The 24496-nt window shown below is 36.1% G+C and overlaps 1 protein-coding gene and 1 long non-coding RNA gene across 2 annotated transcripts; both read left to right on the top strand.

Annotated features, from left to right (window-relative positions):
• The first annotated feature begins 2076 nt into the window (after window positions 1–2076).
• LOC110734735 lies at window positions 2077–20231 on the top strand. Its single transcript, XR_002513890.1, has 3 exons — window positions 2077–2086; window positions 15870–15876; window positions 19588–20231. It is a non-coding gene; the product is annotated as an uncharacterized LOC110734735 (long non-coding RNA).
• Window positions 16980–19300, top strand: LOC110734734 (probable serine/threonine-protein kinase At5g41260). The gene is given in 5 exon segments (XM_021914878.1): window positions 16980–17192; window positions 17801–17934; window positions 18014–18119; window positions 18350–18435; window positions 18976–19300. Coding segments are annotated over 5 exon segments (711 nt in total). The 5' UTR covers window positions 16980–17095; the 3' UTR covers window positions 19264–19300.
• Window positions 20232–24496: the final 4265 nt, after the last annotated feature.

The following is a 24496-nucleotide window of genomic DNA, read 5'->3' as shown; positions in this document are numbered from 1 at the left end:
GCTACAAGCGTGCAATACTCATCAGATCTTTTTCTCTTTCTTTCGATGAGCAGTGAGGTAAATTTCTTGAGCGATTTTTGTGGGTACCAAACAGTCAAGCAAGAGCTAAAGATGAAATTGGATAATAAGTGGAGCGAGAAACTCGGATTAGCTGGAGATTGGCTACACCGAAACAAAAAAGGGATGGAGTTTCGTATTTTTTGTGGTAAGAATTTGATTTTTAAGGAGGAGAATATAGAGCTTATGAGAGAGGTGGCTGGGTAGGAAATTGAAAAAAAAAATCAGAAGAAAAGCAGCAACATCAAAATCAGGGGAGCGAAGAACATCAAAGGAGGTTGGTTGGGTTGTTTTCTAGGCTAGCGAAGCTGCTGCAAAGTAGCAGAGCAGCGGCAGTTAAGTAGAGCAGTGGCAATGAAGTAGCTGAGCAGCGGTGAAGCAAAGGAGAGGACGGCAAAGTCGAGGTGACTTATCTACTCCGTAGTCCTTCATTTGCTATAAGGATAAAGAAGTTTTTCTTGTATTCTAGGCTTGCAGAACAAGGAACTTCGTTGGAGGTTGCTATTTCATTGATTTGGTATTCTAGATTCTATTTTTAATTTACAACTCTTGCATGTGTATTTCAATAGTTGGATTTGGTAGTAGTTTATTTCTGTTCATCAATATTAGTAGTAGATTAAGAAGTAACTTCAAGTATTATTGAATTCATTTACTCGTTTAAAATTTATTTCCTTATTTCCTTTGAGTAATATGATTTATATAGCTTTCATTATTATACTTTTACTTTTTAGTATGTTAGGCTAGATTATTAGTGGGTACGGAAATATATTATACATTAGATTATTGCGTTGTGAGAATAAGAATGTGGTGATTTTACAGAAATATGTTTATGTCTTGATTGGATTGGTATTCTGTTTTATTGGTATGAACATTCAGATTATATTACAGACCAACCATCTTTAGTATAATTTGTTAGTTTGATTGCTAGATTATTACCGTGTGATACGTAATTGTTCGGGTTAGTATTCCTTAGTAGCACTTAGGTATTTGATAGGTGACTAAAAATTGTCTGATGCCTATGATTATCAACCCTTTAAGTTGCACGAATCCGAGCTTGTGAGATTAAGTTAGCTGCTTCCTAGTTATTAATGCTGCTAATTAATCTAGACTAGAGAGCTTGTTCTAGATTGTTAGTTAGTTAGACAATACTCCAAGAGCTTGTTTGGTTTATTTGCAATTGAGGGAAGTGTCGAATGCTTGTTTTTGTTCATCAGCTCGCATTGAGATAAAAACATAATTTATGTAATTCGATGATCAATCGATATTCCAATGTTATATTATAGCTCATGATCCCTATTTTGTCATTCTTGATTTTGATCATTTAATTTTGTTAGTTTTATTCCTCCGTACTCATTTTGTTTTCGAGTCCATAGTTTATATTTTAGATAATTAAGTCCATCTTTAAAACAGGGGTTTCTAACATTAGCAAAAATAATTTGATATATCCAATTTTCCTTGGGATCAACCCTAGCTTACCGTACTACATTTTTAGGAGGTTAGAGTTAGGTTTATTTTTGGTAGACACGCGACAACCGTACCAATTTCCGTTTGCATTCTAGGGTAATTTATTTATTAAAACTTTCACTGCTGTATTGGCATAATCTTTCTCCTTTATTGATTTTTAACACAACACTCTAGTGCTCATTACTAACATATGTTTCAAGGATTAAATCATCTTCACTAGAAGGAAGTGTTAGTACGGGAAGATCCTTACATATAGCTTTTAAGTCTTGAACAATTTTGGAATCACTTTTCTTCCAGTTCCTAGTTAATTTTTTCTGGAGTTTTTGTTGTAATGATTTTCTTAACAAAGCAAGATTTTCTATGAAGTGAGAAGCATAGTTTAAACATCCTAGAAATCTCTCTAACTAACTGTTTTCTATCTTCAATTTAATCTGGGATCATAGGTTAAGCATAGGTTCATCAAATTCTAATATATCTTGGTAGGTATAAACCATTTGTCTTACTCTAATAGTCTTATTCGCATTTTTTAGAGTTTTCTTAGCAAATGCTTTATCCTTTTCCCAGTGTTCTAATGGATTCGTTGAATATAATTTTTCACATAATTTTTCTTCCTACTTAATTATCTGATCTATTAATGATGATTCACACTCAGAAATTCTAAGTGCAACCACTCGTTATGTAGTTGTAACCTTATCACCTTGCTGGTTGCGCGTATATTCCATAGTTTTATGTGTATGAGCTTTAGTTATCTTCTGTATTGGAACCGAATGACCATTAATAGTAAAGATAATTTGATCAATGGTTTGAGTGCATGGAGAGTATAATCTTTGAAATTAATTTCCTATTATGACATCATGATTAGGCTGATTAGTCGCCCATAAAATAGGAATAACACATTGAACACCTCCAATTTGTATTGGTAATCCTTCTATTATTTTCGTATGCATCATGACACTACTATTAGCAATTCTAACTTGCATAGGATTTTTAGCCTTCTTCCATAGAAATTCAGGAAATAATGATCTTGTTCCAAAACATATAGAACAACCACTATCAATATATGCATATAATTTATATTTTTATAATCTTCAATGCATATATCAATTGGAATATAAATGCTATTAAGATTAGTATTGGACATCTCATTATATGGTTCCATTTGCATATTTATTTCATCTTCATATACTGGTTCCTTCACAATTTTTGTCTTATATCAATTACCTTTCTTTTTTCAATAATAGGGTCATTTGGATTTATATCTAAATTAGAACATGAACCAATATCTATACTATGCCTTGCTGGTTGTTTTAAGGCTTTCTTAGTTTCGTATTTTTCATTTAGTTTCTTTATTAAAGCTAATAGTTATTCTTTATTCTCTTCTGGTTTTTCATTGACTTATTTTTTTATCTTTATTATAGTTTAATTTATCTACTTAGACTTGGTGATATAAGACTCATACTTCTCTACATTTTTGGGTTTGTAGTTATCCTAATATGAAGTAATCCTGATTAATCAATTAACAACTTACTTGACATGTTACTAACTGCAGGATTCATAAAGAATCATCCCAAGTTTTTTCAATTTCTATTTCTTTAGGATGTACTTTTATTGGGGTAATTTTGTTCTTAGGGCCTCCTCTTTGCTCATATTTCTGAGCATCTACTATTTGTTTCTTGAAAAATGAATCTATAATGTTAACAAATTTATAAACTACCTTCGATCTTAATTGTATAGGCCGAGTCCCTTTATGCATGTTCACTCAGCTCCATCAGTTAATAACATGATTGCTAGAAACTTTGGAACATATGAATCGTTTAACCTCACATAATATCTTGGTTCACAAATATAACTTACAATTCCCTAACTCAAGCTATAGGTGATACCGTTAACAATTTCTCATAAAACTCTTTATGTCTAATATCACAAACAAAGCTTAAACATTTAACATTTTACCAAAATCTTGTAAAGGAGTTATGTATACTTGCATTACACCAGTACAAATATAACAATAATTTCGTTTTTCTATTTGGTTCTTCATGCTTTTCCAGTTTGTGATATTAATTTCTGCTACTTTCTTTTCACAATCCTCGATTACTATACTTCCTTCCATTTCTTCACATACATACTCAGTTCTAGTTTTAAAGAAAAAAGTTTTAAATATTTTATATTTAGTAATCTGAGAAAAATTCCAGCTTTCTTTGTTCCTTTGATCTAAATATTTATCTTCAATTGAGTACTCAACTCTTTTTAGTTGACCTATAGTAATTTTACGTTTATTCTCATCATCATCTGATTCTAATTTCACTAATACTTCTCCTTCCATCATATTATTTATTTCTTCATAATTTTCATCTTCAAACTCACTGTCTTCAGGTTCTTCATTATGCTCATTTTCTTCCTCTATTATTTCTACTATTCCTTTATTATTACTCAAAGCAAATTTTAAAACCTCGTCTTATGGTATTTCTATGTAGTCCCAACTACCTAAGGATTTCATTGGTTTATGATTAGCTTTAGTACATTCATTAGCATAGTTTCTTAATTCTCCACAAGACCAACACTTGCATGTTTTTTTTTTTCTCAGGACAATATGTCTCTAACCTACTAGGTTTCCTATATTTATGTTTATAGTACCAATTCTTATAGGTTTCTCCTCTTAATCTATCAAATTTATTTTTTTAATAGTTTTTTCTCTTGATATAACTTTTTCTTTCGCATCCATGGTTATTTAGGAAATCCCAACAAGTAAGAAATTGTCTTTTCATTTGTTGAGTTCTTGCAATCTCTCAATATTTCTTTTCAATGCATTTTCTTAAGAAAGCAATTCTAGTACATAGGGCATCCTTGGATAAGAATTTCTCTCTCCATTCTTAATATTTTTCACTAAATTCTTCATTAAGAGGACTTGGTAGTTTATCATAGAACATTCCGAGATTTGTTTCATTTTCACCAATTTTATAATAATATGTTTCAAACTCCATAATGTAGCTCTCGACATACTTCATACTATAGATGAACAAATTACTTAACTATCTTTGATATTCCATTCTTTTCTCATTAGGATTAGTTCTATAACCAATAAATTCTAACACATGTATTGACTTAACTATCTAAACATTATAGTAAGAGATTCTCTAGCTCTTAATGTAGCTTTGATTTCTTCATCTATATCGTCATACCAGTCTTCTACACAACCACAAAAACTATGTTCAATATAGTTTAAGAAATTTTCAGACGTCCATTCAGTGTTTAAATTGAGTACACTACTCATGCTCTTTTTCCACTTATCTAAAACATCTTGTCTATCTCTTACACCATCTAATTTAATCTTATAACCGGTTTGGATTATGGGTTCAAGAGTTACTTCTTCTTGTTTAGGTATTTGATTAGGAATAACCTTGACACTAAACCGGATAGTCATCCCTGATCTGTATCTTTGTCGTATACAACTTCCTTCTTCTTGATACCTAGATCTTTGGATAACATTGTTTACAATAATAATTTCTTCTCCAACATCATTATTATCCATTACACTTTTGCCTAGTTTATTATCAATTTTTTGTTGAACAACTTCAATAGGTAGAAAGTCTAGATCATCTAACTTCATTAATCCCATTTGTTGATATAAATCTTCTTCTAAAGAAACATAATTATTTTCCTCTACTTCATTATTAGAAGCAATCCCTTTTTTAGAAACTATTTTCATGATTTTGTTTAGCTCATCAGGGTCTTCTTCCTTATATTCATTTCTTCAAGCGTTTTATCCTGAAGATGATGGCTCATCTTTAGTCTCTTTGTTCTTTTCTTTGTTAATAGGTCTTTTAGAGAGTGATACCGTAAACTTCTTATTTTTATCTAAACTTTTAAAAGGATATTTATATTTATAAAGGATGATTTTTTCCTTATTAGGTGATACTTCTTTAGTTATTAGATTGATGTCTAACTTCGTTTGTTAAAGCAAGTTGTACTGTACTTGTTTAACTTATTCTTTTAGCTCACTTACTTTTTTATTAATATCGGTTTTGGTTATTGATATCTTGTTTTCAATATTAATAAAATGAGCACGTATGTTATCAACTTTTGATTTTAATTCACCAATTTGATCTACTATATAGTTAAGGACTAGACTAAAATTACTAGTATTTTCAGGAATGTGATAGCAATGCTTAAAATCAGGTTTCTTACACTCAGTAGACGGCCTTGTATCTCCAGTTTTACTTAATTACTAATGCAATTAGTAACTTAGCTTAATCTTAACTGCATGGCTCTAATACCAAATTGACGCAGGTAAGATACCAACAACAAATGCAAATAGACTCGGTGAGGATAACAACAACAAATCTTTGTTAACTAGGATAATAATAAGATACCAACAACAGTACTTAATTACTAATGTAATTACCAATTATTATTAATAATAATAATAATAATAATAATAATAATAATAATAATAATAATATTATTATTATTATTATTATTATTATTATTATTATTATTATTACTATTATTATTATTATTATTATTATTATTATTATTATTATTATTATTATTATTATATCTCAAAAACAGACAAAGTCATATAACCTAAAAAAAATTAGTGGGAAGCCGAGATACAATCTGGGCCCCCCACTCCTCTAGATATAGCAAATCCTATCCTAGTGAAGAATTTCTTAACCCGTTTCAGCAATGCAACAACCTCCTTCTTTAATACCCCAAGTGAAGAAAAGGAGAAGGGAATGAAACCATATCTAATCGCCTGACAACTACCTTCATACATAACCCGGTTCCGAAGAGCCACATAGAGCCACAACCCGTCCAGAAACAAAGTTAGATAGCACAGAATGAGTCAAAGAAGAAGACCTTGTCAAATAAACACAGACGTCGCGACCACGATAAGATGACTTAAGTAACACATCTGCGGGGGCGTTCCCTCTAGACAACCTAATTTCAACCTCCTTTCTCGTTGAAACCCCATACCTATAGCAAACATCAACAAGGGTATCCCGAACAACATTATGCCGATGTTTAATACCCACAATTCCAACACACAACACCGTATGATCACTGAAAATATCCCCAGTAAAAACCCTTGAACAAGGAGTGCACGACGTCGTGTCAGTGAACAATGGAACACCCAACCGGTAGCACAACACACATCGGTAAGCCTTTGCGTTCAACGTCTAACCCAACCCCGAAATTATTATTATTATTATTATTATTATTGTTGTTGTTGTTGTTGTTGTCCTTCTTCTTCTTCTTCTTCTTCTTATTATTATTATTATTATTATTATTATTATTATTATTATTATTATTATTATTATTATTATTATTATTATTATTATTATTATTATTATTATTATTATTATTATTATTATTGGTATTGTTGTTATTATTATTGTTGTTGTTGTTGTTGTTGTTCTTATTATTATTATTATTATTATTATTATTATTATTATTATTATTATATAATAATTATTATTATTATTATTATTATTATTATTATATTATTATTATTGTTATTATTATTATTATTATTATTATTATTATTATTATTATTATTATTATTATTATTTTTATTATTGTTGTTATTATTGTTGGACCCTTACATTTACTTTTCCTTGTACACATTCGCATGATTTTTTATCTATCCTGCGGTGAAAGTGCACCAAATTCAATATATCTTAATGCACCTCCTGTGTTGGCTAGGTTGATTGTTATGTTATTATAATCTTTGAAAGGAATGGTGTCCTTCCAACAAGTGTATTATTCTAATAGAGGGTTCAGAATTATTACAGAGCTAATTCTTCAGTAAGGTCAAGTGATCGGAATGCCTAGGTGGAGGCTGCTTCCGATCAGTAATATTAAGGTACAATTAATATTACAGCTTAATCTTAACTGAACCCTTCGGGTCAAACCCAATCGAACAACCGATCCGAGAGGATGAATTAACCCAAACTATTTAATGAGTTGACGGAGTTTTACGAATATAGACGTCGGATATCGAGCCTAGGGTGTCGAGACCGAGCATCGTAAAATCACAAGCAACAAGTACGACCATAGCCGTAGCTAGGCTAGGCTAGCTCATCGCAAGCCTAGGCGCACCATGTGTGTGCTAGGCGCACCATGGTGTGCTAGGCGCGCCATGAGTGCTAGGCGCAAGCCTAGGCACCATCGCAGCAGCATGGCTGCGCATATGCGTGCCTTCGCATGGCACTGCATCGCAGCATGCGTGCCTGAGTGCTAGGCACCATCGCAGGCCATACGAACCAAGCACAACCATCGTAGTGCTGGGCACTGGCGCATGTGCGTGCGTGCATGCCTCGCACCATCGCAGGCCATAGTGTGCCTTGCACTATTGCAGGCCACCCACCAAGCACAGCACCCTTGTGCGTGTGTGTGTGTGTAGGCACCATCGCAGCAGCAGCCTCGCACAGCAGCACCATGCTGGGCCTTGTGTGCATGTGCGTGTGCTTATGCCTAGGGGCCATCGCAAGCCATCGCAGCATCACAGCACCAAGCTTCGCATGCTTGTGCGTGTGGCTGGCGAGGCGATGCCCAGCATGCGTGGCTCGCTAGCAGCACGCATGCTGGGAAATGGGAAAGGGGCAGTGCGTGTGCGATGGCGAGAGAGGCAAGGGCCAGCGCCAGCAGCTAACAGCGCCTAGCACTGGCACGCACCAGCAGCACAAGCATCGCCCAGCGCCAGCACGCATATGCTGGCTGGGATGCGAGGCTGCTGGCTGGGCTAGCTGGCACTGCTAGCTGGCGTGCTAGCTGGCTGCCAGCCCAGCATCCCTTACTTGAGGCGATTTTGGATGAGGGGATTATTGCTTGGAGCAATGGCTTGGGGATCAAGGCAATGGTCCCCCCCCAAGCCTTTGGTCCTCACCTAACTCTCTCTCTCCCCTTGACACTTGTTGCATTGTGATTGATTTAATTATTTATTTAATTTGGAATTAAATAAATTGCTGAATTTACCGACTCTCCCACATTGATGGGAGATTGGAAATCAAGGATGCCTTTCCCTATAAATACCAAAGGCATGGGTATTGGGAAAGATACAACCTTGAGTGGAAGTAAAAGGCAATTCTTGATTTGAGTAAACCTTGATTCGTAAAACTCATAGTTTTATTTGTCCGGGTCTCGACTAACCTTCGAGACTTAGGACGCTCGGGTCGGTTTCGAGGGTACCATCCCGTTGGAGACCTCGTATTTTCGGGGTTCAAGTAAGAGCTCATAGTTGAGCGAAGCACGCGTCAAAAATATAATCTTTTATCCTTTCTTGTGTTTTAATTATATTTTGCTTGTTAATTGCATTTATTATGGGGGCGGGTCTTGGCGGGTTTCTTTCAGCGTAGTGAGGGTCACTACGAAACCCAACAATCTTTTGGTTATTAGTATAAATTTTATACTTTTTATTACTAGAGATTCCGACGCGTGCAATGTTGTTAGTCTTTTGGAAAGAGTTTTTGCAATTGGCCCTTATGTTGTCCTACAACTAAAAATGAAGGGTTTTGCAATCGTCGCAAACGGTCGCTAAAAATAGCAAAAACGATCGCTGAAAATAATTGCGACCGTCAACAGTCGTAACATGATGGTTGTTATCCTCTTAGTCGCAAAAAAAATTATTACGACTGATTAACGACAACAAATTTTATTGAGACTGTTTTCTTTATTTTCAATGACCGGTAGGAAAATAGCGACCGTTTAGGTAGTGGTCGCAAAATATCAAAATTGCGATCGCCAAAAGCGGTTGCTAAAAGTTTTTTTAAAAAATTAAAATAGATGCAGCTCACTGTCTGCACCACCTAGCCCAGCCCCAGCCCACTACCACTGTTAATTTGATACAACCAACACCACTGCCCTTTCACCCTAAAAAACCTCCATCCACCACCACCACCGTGTAGCGATTTAGGTACTATAAGCGGAATCTCATGAATCATATTCATACGCACCTAAAACAAGATCACATGCATAACACACAAGAATCACATAATTATACCTTTGAAGCGTGATTTCCAAATAGCAAATTGATTGACAAATCAGGGAGAGAATAGAGCCCCAAGCTTGACTCTTCTACTTAGTTCCACGGGATTCGATCAAGTCGTCCACCAATACTAGATTGGTCGAGTGAAGGAGAAAACCACGATCACCACCTTTATGGACAACCGACCACCACCACGGACAACCACCACCGTGCACACACACCGGCGCCGAGGAGGGGAGAAAGTCGTAAGAGAAAGAGGGAGTTTGAGAGGGTTTGTTTTGTGTTTACTAACTCGGGTTTTAATAAACTGTAAACTTTTATTACTGAAAACCTAGGCACTAAGTCTATTTATAACCCTATTATAACTAGACTAGGTTAGGAATCCCAAAGCCCTCCAAACTCCACCTCATGGTCGGCCACCTAGAGTGATGAGGCCCATCATGGGCCTCTTTCTCTTATGCTCAATCTAGGCCCTATGTATGACCTTATAGGATCTGTTCAATTGGGGTTTAGCCTGTTTTACTAGCCCAAAGATCATTAGTACCTCTAGCTATGATATAACGACGACCCAAAAGAACGAACTTAATTATCTCCATAATTTAGTCCATTATATATCTAGTATTTGCACTTGACAAAGACATAAATCCTTTAATCTCCCACTTATCTAAGACAAGTGTGTAGTATTCAAATTCCTTAAGTCATTATGTATCGATTTGATAATATGATTGCATCTCATGTCGAGATCATACTGATCTACAAATCATTTCTTGAAATCTGAGTTGGAATTACAAAACCAAATGATTACTGAGTAATACATTTGAACGCGGCCATGTATTTTCTGAATTCTCCCTCTTCAAGCGGTTATGACACATTTCCTAATTAAATAGGTAGACTCGGTCCAATCTTGTGGCAACTAAAGCTCCTACTCAACTTTTGAAGTAACCAGGATACATCTTTTGTACTCCCCTTTTACGGAATACGTTTGGATGTACCACAGTTTAATCAATCATTGAATGAAATCAATGTTCCACTCATGTCAAAGGAATCCACTAATATTTCCAAAAGCTCTATACTTGAACTTCAAAGTAGGTCAATAGTTCGATCATGCATCATTCATGCATATCCATGTGATTGACCGAGCATCTCTATGCCCCTATAGCCCATGAAACTGTGCTATCCAATCAATCTTACATGCCAATCCATCTGTTGAAATCATTTATGTCGAATTTAATGATTTTGAACTAGGAACTTAAATCATTTATGAATTTAGTTCACCTGTGGGGTTCCATTCACTAAATCACGTATTTGATGATCCCATCAATTCATAATTATTTTGAAAATTTTATTTAATATCAAAACCATAATTAAATAAGAGAAATAGATTCCTAATTAAACATAATTCTGCAAGTTGATGTATTACTTATGGGATAAGTTTACTGAAAACAAATACAACTTAAATTACATAACTTGCTTCAATCCAAGAGCCTTAGTATGACTCTCATACTTTGGCTGTGGAAGGGGTTTAGTAAGTAGGTAAGTGATATTCTCACTCATATGAAACTTTGCAGATCTTGACATCCCGCCAGCCAATGATCTCTTGAATGAGGTGATACTTCATCTCAACATGTTTGGATTTGTAATGTGACCCTAGCTCCTTTGATTGGGCAAAGGCGCCATCTTTGTCACAAAACAACTTGATCCAAAATTCCTCCTTAGATACTTCTACTGCAACCAAATACTCATATTCTATCATGGAGTATGCGACAGTGCTTTGCTTTGAACTCTTCAAGCTCATTGTTCCTCTATTCAGACAGAAAACGTACATAGATCGAAATCTATATTCATCTTTGTCTGTTTGGAAAATCGCATCCGTATAACCCTTGACAACCATTTCACTTTTGCCACCATAACTAGAAACATTCCTGTAGTCCTTCTCAAGTCCTTAAGGATTTGTTCTTAACAACTTTCTAGTGCACTTCTTCTAAATTTGCTTAAAAACTATTACACGTGCTCAAGGCACACGTAACATCCAGCTTGGTACATATCATGGCATACCTAATGGACCCTATTGTAGAGGCATAAGGTATTTTAGCCATACGACTCAACTCTTCTGGCTTTTGAGGGCCCTTGAGTTTTACTGAGTGTAATACCATGAGACATGGGAAAAATCTTCTCTTAGAGTCTTGTATCTCAAACTTATCAAGAATATTATCAGCATAAATCTCTTGACTTTTTCAATCATCCTTCAAGACCTTTCTCGATGAATCTTAATTCCCAATATGTACTTGGCATCTCCTAAGTCTTTCATATAGAAACAGCTCTTCAACCATTACTTGACTGACTCAAGCATTGGTGTGTCGTTCCCTATGAACAGTATGTCATCTACATACAAGACTAAGAAAACTAGATTGCTCCCGCTAAACTTATTGTATACAAAAAATTCTTTTTCGTTCTTAAGGAAACCAAATTATTTGATTGCCTCATCGAAATGAATGTTCTAACTCCTTGATGCTTGCTTCAATCCATGAATGGATTTCTAAAGTTTTCAAGAACTTTCTAGGATTTTCTGGATCTTCAAAACTCTCAGGTTGTGCATTATACACATTCTCCATCAAGAACCCATTCAAGAAGACAGATTTGATATCCAACTGCCAAATTTCGTAATCGAAGATTTCAGCAATCGCTAGAAGAATCCGAATTGATTTAAGAAACTAATGGGTTTGACCCCCATTTGCAAGTCTATCAGAACTAACACATCATTTTCTGACATGGAGTCCATTTTAGATTTTATGGCCTTAAGCCATTTCCTGAGTTGGTGCTCGCCAAAGCTTGCTTGTAGGTTGTGGGTTCCACACATTCCAATTAGAAAATTTTGGAATCCTCAGTTGTCAAAATTTTAACAAACTATTTGTTTTTAATTCTGAGTGACCTACGAGGGGTAAGAGCAATGATAGAAGTAAAAATATTTTCATCAACTCTTTGAAGTTATTCACTCAAGTGGGATGATAGGAGTCTTGCTAGTTGAATTAGCTTGCTCCGACACATGATTTGACAAATGAACTAACTCATTCGCCTTCGCCTCTAATGTGGTGTTATCCACATCATTCGTTGGTCGTCTTGAATTTCTTCGAGAATCACTTTACTCCCACTTGGCTTTGTGGAAAGATATTCCCTTTCTAAAAAGACACTATCGCGAGTAACAAACACTTTGTTATCTGCGCGATTGTAGAAGTAATACCCTTTTGTTTCTATGGGATGACCCACGAAGAAACATTTATCTGATTCAGGGTTAAGTTTGTCTCCTTGTAAACATTTTACATAGATTTCACAACCCTTAATCTTTAAGAAAAGACAACTTTGGAACTCTTCCGGTCCATAACTCATATGGCGTCTTCTCAACTGCTTTAGACGGATTTCTGTTTAGTATATTCGCAGCTGTTTTCTAATGCATATCCTCATAACGATTTGTTAAGATTAGTAAAGCTAATTTTGGATCGAACCATGTCAAGCAAAGTTTGATTCCTGATTTCTAACACACTTTTAATTGTGGTGTTCCTTTGATTGTGAAATAATCCACAATTCCTCTGATGAGATTAGATCGTAGTGTTTTAATTGTTTACTCAAGCTGATTTTGTACTTCATTCTGGAATTCCTTGAAATTTTCAATCATTCCAACTATTACTTCATTAAGTAGATATAGCCATATTTACTTAATTCGTTAGTAAAAGCAATGGAGTATTATAAGCCATTTCTAGCTTTTGAACTCATTTTGGTCTAGACACATCGATATGTATAAGTCCCAAAAGGTCATTAGCTCTTTCACCCTTTCAACTAAAAAGTGACTTGGTCATCTTATCTAACAAGCATGAATAGCAATTCTTAAATGATTCATAATCAAATAAGAATAAGAGTCCATCCATTTGTAATCTTTGGATGCGCAATTGGTTTATGTGACCTAACCTTACTATGTTATAAGTAGGTTGGTTTGAATCATCTGTTTTCGCTTTTGTGATCTACTTCTATCAATGTTATAAAACAAAATTAACTCATAGCTAGCAAATGAAAACAATTTATTATCTTGTCATGGATCAACACTTGCCCATGACAAGTAAACCAATCGGTATTTTAACAAAACTGAAAATTGTCTCATCAGAAACCAAAAATAAGTCTAAAATCATCATAAACTAAAATTAAAACTATGAATCTTTCTCTGGCCACTTGAACACTTCTTGTGCACCTTCAAGCTCCATTTCCATGCTAGCTTCACTTCTTTGCAGTTTTTAGAGAACATGAATAATGTAAGCACTGCAACTTGGTATCACATACCTAAGTGAAAGTTAAAATGTTCATAACAAGTTACCTAAGGTTAATGCTCCATTCTTCTTGAGGTAGTCAAGGTACTTCTGGAAATTGCGATTCCAATGCCCCTTCTTGTAGTAAAAGCATTTACTTTCACCTGCAGGCTTAGGCTTTGGAGTCGCCTTGGGCTTCTTAGGTGTTTTGGCAACCTTCTTGCCCTTACCCTGGATATTGCCCCTTTCCCTTTCATCTAGAACCCCTTCCCTTTCTTGACCATAAAAACCTCTTTCTTAATATCCTTAGGGATGTTGGTTTTGTCGTGTCTGACACCGCGCGGAAACAAAACCCGGAAATCGGATCGCATGAATAATAATCATAACAAAAACAAAAGCATGAAAATAAACAAAACTCCAACACATAAAGAGAAGAGAGAGAAAGAAACTCACCCTAGACACATGCTTCGCTCACTCAATGAGCTCGGACTTAAAAGTTTCAAGCTCTGCAAATGCGAAACCTCCTACGGTTCACACCCTCGCTCACCGAACCAGAACCGGTCCCTACCCCGTAGCTTAGACGGGGCAAGACCAAAAATAACTTAGAGTTTACGAACTAAGGTTTTCTCGCTTTTGGAGATCCCTTATAGTTCACCAACTCAAGTGAAAATCCCAATACCCAATGATTGGTATTTATAGGGAAATGTCCCCAAGATTTCCCATCATCTTTTAATGTGGGATAGTTGGTAAAATGCCAAATGAAAAAATTAATTTAATTCTAAATTAAATTAAAATGGCAAGGCAATCATTAAACAACAAGTGGCACGGGTGAGCAAGGGGGTAGGTGAGGACCACAAGAGGAGGACCACCTTCCCCTTGCTCCCCAAGAAAACCACCCCCTTACAAACCGGTGCAATGGGAGGCAGCCAGCTGGCAGCCAGCCTTGGGCACCAAGGCAGCCGTGCTGACGCCTAGTCCCTCAGCTGAGCCTACCCACCTGGGCCTTGTCGCATCAGCCCGCAATAGCAAGCAACGTATATGCGGGATGCTTGTTGCTAAGCGTTGTTTCTACTAGCACCAAGCTCGATGCTAGTAGCTTGTTCCTAGTGCGCGAGCCGCTAGGCGTGCCAGGCCGCATGCATGCTCGGGTATAATGTCACACCTAGCTAGCAGGGCTACTCGGCCAATTCGTCCAGCCAATGCATGTTGGGCTTGCGGCAAGGTGCTCAGCTAGCTATGCTAGCCTACCTAGCTCTCGATTGGCTAAGCCATATCAAGGCTAAGATATTCACGCGCGTTGACATGTTGTTTGACTGATTTTTAAGTCTCGTCGATTCCTAAATTTGACTCGACTTTCGACGCTCGGCTTCAATGCTCTAACCTCGGAATCCGACATCTTAGTTCGTAAAATCTCGATCGACTTATTTAATCCTTCGACTTAATTCGTCGCTTTGGTTCGGTTACACAATTAGGTGTGACCCGAAGGGTTCAGTCAAGAACAAGCTGTAATATTAATTATACATTAATATTACTGATCGGAGGCGGCCTCCATCTAGGAATTCCGATCACTTGACCTCACTTAATAATTAGCTTTCCTAATTAATTTTAAACCCTCTATCGGAATAATACACTTGTTCGAAGGACACCATTCCTTTCAATCTCCCACTTGTCCTTTCGAACAGGTGTGCTAATTGTGTGTAGCCTGTTTCCTATGTCACTTAATGTCTCTTCATGAACTATAAAGTAAGATTGTTCGTCATCCTTTATATGTCTAGAAAATTTTATCGATTTTCGAATTCAACTGTCAATAAGCAGATGATTTCTAAAATCAATTTGAGCACGGCCATGCATTTTTGTAGTCTTGCTCTTCGAGAGGCCTTGTAAACAACAAAGACATGTTCCCTACTGTCAATTGGGGGATATTCCCGGTCTTTCATTGTTAGCTTCCCTTACTAAGAGGCCCTAGCCATCCGAGTGTTTCCTTTATAGTCCCCTTGTACGGAAGACGTTTAACAACATCAAAACGGACTAGTACTCAAGGAAGAGAACTTACAATACTCATGGTTGAGGAAAGAGGTTCCAATAGCCATAATGAGTAATCTTTTATGTCGATCTGGTATAGTTCCAAACCAATACTTATGCAAATGATTTATAACATTCTTGCCCTTGTAGCACAAAAAATGGTGCTATCACTAGTAGAAAAAATGAAATAAGCACCCCCCTTTAGCACCGGTTCTTGAAAACCGGTGCCAAAAGAAATGGGCGGGATTGAAAAAATCAGTGTTGGCACCGGTTCCAACCAAAACCGGTGCCAATCATTTAATTAGCACCGGTTCAAACCGGTGCCCACTTATTAAAAAATTATTAAAAAAAAAAATCGGGCTCCTGCTTTTCTTTCTTTCTTTCCCCCCGTTTTTTCCATCTTCTGTTTTCCCTCTAGTTTTCGCCTTCTCTTCCACCATCCCGAATTTTCACCTTCTCTATTGAAGTGGTTTACGAGCTTTCTCACTCCATTGAAGCAGCACCTCCTTCTCTCTCCATATCTCTGGCCTCCATTGAACTCGTGCTCTATATTCTCCATTGAAGTCGATTCTGAGCTTTCTTACCTCCATTGAAGCAGCTTCGAGGTAATGTAGTCTTCTTAATCTACTGAATTCCTTCGCAATCTAGGGTTTGTCGTTGATTTGGTTTTCAATTTCGTAATTTTAGGGTTCTGGTTTAGGGTTCTGGTTTTATTTCTCACCTTCATTGAAGCAGCTTCGAGGTAATGTGGTCTTCTTAATCTACTGAATTCCTTCGCAATCTAGGGTTTGTCGTTGATTTGGTTTTCAATTTCGTAATTTTAGGGTTCTGGTTTTAGGGTTCAGGTTTTATTTCTCACCTCCATTGAAGCAGCTTCGAGGTAATGTGGTCTTCTTAATCTACTGAATTCCTTCGCAATCTAGGGTTTATCATTGATTTGGTTTTCAATTTCATAATTTTAGGGTTCTGGTTTTATTTCTATTTTTTTTAATTTAGTTTCAATTAATTAACCATAAACCCTAAGTTTTTCAATTTTAATATTTTTTATTCTATCATTTGCAGGAATTGTAGATCTAGTTTGTTTGCTCCTCAAAAAGGAGTTCAAATTCAAAGGTTAGTGGCTATTTTTTCCAATGCTCTTATAGTTTTGTATATGTGTTAGTTATTAGTAGCAAAAATGGTACAAAATGATCTTATAGTTGGTTGTTTGATTGGATTTTGATATAAAATGTAGGAGGAAGCAAGAGCAGTAGAGCTGCTGAGAAGTGAGAAAATGGAAAATTTAGTTGGGTGTTGTTGTGAGGGTGATGAGAGATTGCTAGTTGCTGAGTTCATGCCCAATGAAACACTTTCTAAGCATCTCTTTCACTGTGAGTATCATCTAAATTCATAACTTTCTTGTTTAAGATTGAAATGTTGTGACCTTGACTATGAATTTGTTATTTTTCTACCGAAGGGACTTTGTATGTGTCGTGTTGAATTAGGCATTGCTTTTGTGTTTTTGATATGTAATAATCAATGAGGTATGATTACCATGGTACGTTGCTTGAAGATGCTAGAGTTTATCCCTATTATTAATTTTCGAGAAAGTATAATGTTTTCGACGAGGGGAAACAAGTTCAATCTAAATTGTTTGTGCCGAGTTAGCAACAGTCAATGTACAACCAGTGTATTCTTAATAAAGGGTTGCACCACATCATTGGTGTAATCTTCTTAGGACTCTCAAACAGACAAGGAGAACTTTGGGCAATGTCGATATAATTAAATATTTTTTTAAGGTTTTTTTAATTGATTAAGATTGGTTTTGGTACGTTTGTGCACATCAGTTTTACAACGTTCATTATGAGACTTAAATGGTTAGGAAAGCTCGTTTGTAGATAGAGTTTCCATGTACTTGACTTTGATTCATGGGTGAAGTTGTTGTGTTGATGGTGCTACTGTATTTTGGTTTAAGTTTCAAATTGTTTATTTACTTCAGGGGAAAATCAGCCTTTGAAATGGGCTATGAGGTTGAGAGTGGCATTGTGTTTAGCACAAGCCTTGGAATATTGTAGCAGTAAAGGAATATCATTGTACCACGACCTTAATGCTTATAGAGTTTCATTTGACCAGGTACAATTGAACTGGTATTTTTGCTCTTGTCTCTATCCTTTTCTCCATATACTCTATGTCGTGACTCAACTTTTGACAGGATGGTAATCCCAGGCTCTCTTGCTTTAGCCTCATGAAAAACAGCCGAGATGGCAAAAGCTATAGTACAAATTTGGCTTTCACTCCTCCTGAGTACATGAGGACAGGTACCTGGCCCTTCCTAAATGATTCATTTTGAAGTAAATATAGACTATGCTGAATGGTATACATGACAATATTGACTTGTCCTAATCTCCTTGCTGATTGCATATTCAATGATGAAGGTCTCTCTCTAGTTATGTGTGCAGAGAACGTTATAAAGTTGTTGCAATGGAACTGCTAATTTCTGAAAGCATGCTTTCTCTAAGAAGTTAATGCCTTGCTTTCTAATTGGCAGGTCGAATTTCTCCAGTGAGCGTGATCTACAGTTTTGGCACCTTACTGATTGACTTTCTCAGTGGGAAACATATACCGCCAAGCCATATAAACTTCAAATTTTCATACAACTTTCAGTGTGTCATGTCATGTTTTACCCTCTTAATGCTTCATTAACCTCTATATTCAGTGTGCTACTCTAGTAACTCCACTTGAACTAGAAAGAAACAAGCATCTAAGAATCCTTGAGAACTCATATATTAGTATCCAAATATCCTTGAGATTTGGTTTTTATTAGACACATCAAAATTCTTTCATGAAAGAATTATAGGGCTAAATTGTAAGTCCTCTTATTGGAGTTGGCTTAGCTTTTTACATTCCAAAGAATGATTTAAAGTTTGCAATACTTTAGAAATTGGATTTGGATATTCAGTTTTGTCAAACTACAAAACATGTTAAGTATCGTATCACGCTCTCCACCCTTCCAATTACCCCTCTGTCCCAAAAAGGTATATATCTTGTAAACTCTTTAGCTCACTTTGGCTCTCTAATTGCCTTAGGTCTTGGTACACCAATCTAATTGGTTATCAGATGTTTTGGGAACACAATACAAAAGATTTTAACTCAGAATTCTCTTGATTTTCCCAAGCACTTGATCTCATACGTGGAAAAAACTTTTCGATGTTGATCGACTCTAATTTAGAGGGACATTTTTCAAATGATGATGGAACTGAATTAGTACGATTAGCATAACGTTGCTTGTAGTATGAAGCTCATGAAAGGCCTAATGGCAGATCTCTTGTGACAGCTCTTACTCCACTTCAGAAAGAAACTGAGGTGAGCCTAATTTTAATTCCTCTCCTGAGACATTTGTTTTTTTTTTATTTAATGCACTGGATAAATTTCTTGGCTTTACCGGCCAAACACCTTGTTTGAGAGATTAATGCTTGAGAAGATACATCATCTTAAGCACAAAATGCCTTGACAAACAGCTTTAACCTATCTGTCGCGTTCTCTACAAATAATTTGCTATTTTTTGTCACCTGTATTACATACATAAACACTTCTCTTAGTTTAATTACCATATATACACAATTATATTACAAGGGATAAAAAAAAAAGGATTAAATTGCTACTACTATTGCTAGTATAATTAATTAGCAACAAGTATCATGAACTTCATCTGTAAAATAAGTAACTTTATGATGAATGAGTATAATTTACCTGGGTGGAAGCAAGGTGAGGGTAAGGAAGCAATAGATGCTTAGAAAGTGTTTCATTGGGCATGAACTCAGCAACTAGCAATCTCTCATCACCCTCACAACAACACCCAACTAAATTTGCCATTTTCTCACTTCTCAGCAGCCCTACTGCTCTTGCTTCCTCCTACATTTTATATCAGAATCCAATCAAACAACCAACTATACTAAATAACTAATAAATGCTTTTTTTTGTTTTTTGATAAATCTAGCATACATTCTTGAAGAACCGTCTACAGTATTATATACAACTTCCTTAGGACAAATACCCGTATTCCATAACACCTGCCATTCTAGTGCTAGCCGCATCACTTGCAACAAATTTCTTAGTCTGCTCCATAACCTTATGTGCTCCCCTTCATCTTTTTTTTTTTTTTTTTTTTTTGTGTGTGTACGTTTTGCCTTTAGCAAAACTGTTGAGTGCTTAAGCACAGCAAAGGAAGAGCAACAAATTCTGAAGATGAATTGGCTATAGTTTACTTGGTTGGACAATCTTTTTTTTACAGAATTGCTCTGCCAAAAAATTTAGGGATTATCAAGGGTTTTGTAATCAGTTAAGCAATTATGGATTTGCCCTAGAAAGCTCTACTACATCTTCTTGTTAGTACTATATTATAGTGCTTAATTGTTATCCTAATTCTAGGATTTACATGTTTCTGATTTTAGAAATTATGTGAACAACTTGACCCTGTGGCTCAAAGCTTTGGTTGTTGTGTCGTGTTTATATACAAGTATGACATTGGGGAATTACGAGTACACTTCTATTATCAATTAAACAAGGGGGTAGTTGCAGCAGGGAGGGGGGAGGTGCAGCAGGGGGCCGGGGCAGGTGGAGCAGGGATGTATTAATCATCGGATAAAGGGCCCTAAATCTATTGCTGATCATATGTATCGAATGGCGTTGATGGGTTTGATTGCTGGGGACATTCCGGGTGTGAATAGGGAGAGGTTGGATGTTAACCAATTATGCTTGTTTTGGACATATTGATATTTCCCTTGCTGATGAGCTGTATTATCTTCTTTTGACAATGCTTTGCACAGATGTATCAAGATGGCAGTAGTTCTTGATATTGATGTAGGTATACTCTTTTTATTTTTTTACAATATCTTATACTCTCATGGTATTTTAAGTTGTTAATATTCTTTGTGACAAGAATCAGCTTGCCTATATTGTTTATTTCTTCACTGCATTAGGACATCAGAGCAATAACGAGCAAGACAGCCCAGCAAATAGGAGCACATCAGAGCGCCACCAGCACAACACCACATCAGCTCACCAGTACCGCAACACAGAGGACCACGCAGTAGAACCCAGCAAACACAGCAGCCTGACCAGCAAGCAACACAGCACTACAGCAGAGCAGCAAACACCTAGCACTACAGCAGAGCAGCAAACACCCAGCACTACAGCAGAGCAGCAAACACCAAACATAGCCTAACCAGAGCAGAAAAGAAACACAGCAGCTCAAGAACTCAAACCAGTCACCCAGCCAGCCTGAACATAACAGAGACACAGCCACAGAAGCAAACAAATGCCCAGCCAGCATGAACAGGCAGAGGCACAGCAACGTAGCAGAACAGAAACAGCAGAGCAGTCTGGATTATTTAATTTTTTTTGGACGAAAATTATAATATTACAGCCTTTTTTAATGAAAATATGTAACTTTATATATATGTTAATGTTTCTATATTAATTTAAGTGAAAAAAATGCAAAAAATAAAAAAAAAATTAAAAAAAATAAATTTTTTTGGGTATTTTTGGCACAGGTTTGGACCAGAACCGGTGCCAAAAAGTTTTTTTAAAAAAAATTTTGAGACTTTTGGCACCAGTTCAAAGTAAGAACCGGTGCCAATAGTATTGAAAAATAAATAAAATCGCGCCATGGTAGTTGGCACCGGTTAACCGGTGCCAAATCATGTAGTTAGCACCGGTTAACCGGTGCTAAATGCTTTAGTTGGCACCGGTTTCGAACCGGTGCCAAATTTTCATGGATTTGGCATCCCTCAAATACCCAACGGTTCAAAACCGGTGCCAAGGGGGGGTTTGAACCGGTGCCTTTTTATCTTTTTCTTCTAGTGTATAAATCATACTACACACTAATCTCACGTGGTCATTAGTCGTCCAACTTTCAAATGACCTTGATTGGGGATGATTTTGATTTGATATTCAACGTTCACTTAATAGGTGTTTCTTTATCCATACATTGTCTTGATACCCTATTTGAATATTCTCAAATCGAATGGACTCGTTATTTAATTCTAAACCATAATTAAATAGAAATGGAATAATAATTTATAGAAAAATCCATAAATGAATGTTTTAACATAGTGTTTTACATTTAGATCTCCACAGCTTAATTAAAACACACAAATAGGGAAATCAAAGCCAATCTCCAATATGTCTGATTCCCATTGCCTCAACGCGCTTATGGTGTTTCACTTAAGGCAAAGGTTTAGTGAGTGGATCGGCTACATTGTCGTCCGTTCCAATCTTGCAAATTCTGATTTCACCCTCGTACTTCCATTCCCTTATCATGTGAAATCGCCTCATGACATGCTTGACTTTTTGATGCTCTCTTGGCTCTCTGGCCTGAGCAATAGCCCCACTATTATCACAATAGAGGTCTATTGGTCCCTTTATTGAGGGTACAACACCAAGTTCACCAACGAACTTACGAATCCAAACTGCCTCCTTAGCTGCCTCAAAAGCTGCTAAGTATTCAGCTTCAGTTATAGAATCTGTAGTCGTGCTTTGCTTAGCACTCTTCCAACTGAACGCTCATCCATTAAGACAGAACACGTATCCTGATTGCGACTTGAAGTCATCTTTTTCAGTCCGGAAGCTTATGTCGGTATAACCTTGAACAACCAAATCCTTACTCCCATCATAGACCTGAAATTTATCCTTGTTCCTTTCAGGTACTTTAAGATATTCTTGAGTTTTACCCAGCCGCGGCTGCCGCCCCCTAAATCAACCTTAAAAAAATAATTATTTTTAATTTAATTAAAACAACATTTGTTAAAATTAAATTAAACTAGTCCAACAATTAAAATTAAATCCCTATTTAATTCAAAATTAGGGTTCTTCATGAAATTTAATCCCAATTAATTTAACACTTAAATAAGTCATTGATCATGTAAAACTAATAATTTATACATGAAATCAATGGTATTAAATTCATGAAACAAATTTAAAACTAAATCAAACAAAACAAGCACATAAAATCGTATTTTTATGGCTTATTAGGTTTAAAATTTCCGAAATGAATAGGGCTATGGTTTGAATGTTTTTACCAAATTAGGGCAAAATTTCGGTCCTCTTTATGACTATTTTGAGCATAATTAAATCACATTTAATCAATTCCAAGTGTTAAATCACACTTAATATAATAATTGAACCATAATTAAATTAATTATCCCTCTTAATTGTTTATAAAATTATGAACATGGACTTCAAAAATTTGTATGATTATAATCAAGCGTGTTCATGCAAGAGGCTAACTGATACCACTATAAAGATTTAGGTACTATAAGCGGAATTTCATGAATCATATTCATACGCACCTAAAACAAGATCGCATGCATAATACACAAAAATCACATAATTATACCTTTGAAGCGTGATTTCCACGTAGCAAATTGATTGAAAAATCAGGGAGAGAATAGAGCCCCAAGCATGACTCCTCTACTTAATCCACGGGATTCGATCAAGCCATCCACCAATACTAGATTGGTTAAATGAAGGGGAAAACCACAATCACCACCTTTATGGACAACCGGGCACCAACACTAACACCACCACCACCGTGCACGCACACAAGCGCCAAGGAGGGGAGAGAGCCGTGAGAGAGAGAGGGAGTTTTAGAGGGTTGGTTTCGTATTTGCTAACTCGAATTTTAATTAACAGTAAATTGTTCTTACTGAAAACCTAGGCACCTAGTCTATTTATAATCCTATTATAACTAGACTAGATAAGGAAGCCCAAAGCCCTTCAAACTCCACCTCATGGTCGGCCACTTAGGAGTGTTGAGGCCCATCATGGGCCTCTTCCTCTTATGCTCAATCTAGGCCCTTTGCTTGATCTTATAGGATCCGTTCAATTGGGCTTTGGCCTGTTTTACTATCCCAAAAATCGTTAGTACCTCTAGCTATGTATAACAACGAACCAAAAGAAAGAACTAAATCATCTCCATAATTTGATCCATTATATATCTAGTAATTGCACTTGACGAAAACATAAATCCTTCACACCACCCACCCTTAAAAACTTCTACCCACCACCACCGCCCACACAAAACAACCCTTAACCCAAAATAACCCACAAAATTATCAATATCAACCAAATCATCAAAATAAAATCCGAACAAAAAATCAAAAAATTCGAACAAAAAATCAACAAAATTTGAACATAAAATCAAACCCAAAATCAACAAAATTCTAACTAAAAATCAAACAAAATTTGTATAAATATAAACATGGAAATTCGAACAAAAAACGAAATAAAACCACAAAAATCGAATATAAAAAAAAACAAACAAAATTTTTAGAAAAATCAACCTACCTTTCTCATGAAAACTCCAGATCTAGAATTTTTGTGGTCGAATTTGACCAAGAACACCAAATTCACTCTTGTTGCTCAAAACCTTAGACCAAAATTTGACAAGGAACGAAGAAAGAGTGAGGAAAAAAAAAAGGAGAGAGGAGAGTGAAGAAGGCGAGCGCCGGGCTCGGCCTTCATAGAACGGAGGGAGGAGGAGAAAAGTGAAAAAAGAGAAGAAGAGAAGAGAATAGGGACTCAAATACAGAATTTCATCCATTTGTTGCAGATCCGAATGGATTGGAGGGAGAAATTTCAACTTCTTCTATTTCTCCTATTTAACTGGATTTGATTTAGAAAGAAGGAAAGAGAA

This window comes from Chenopodium quinoa, unplaced genomic scaffold (assembly GCF_001683475.1).
Source record: "Chenopodium quinoa cultivar QQ74 unplaced genomic scaffold, ASM168347v1, whole genome shotgun sequence".
Taxonomy (NCBI): Eukaryota; Viridiplantae; Streptophyta; class Magnoliopsida; order Caryophyllales; family Amaranthaceae; genus Chenopodium; species Chenopodium quinoa.
Note: the sequence above shows the minus strand (reverse complement) of the source record. Positions and strands in the feature narration are given on the sequence as shown.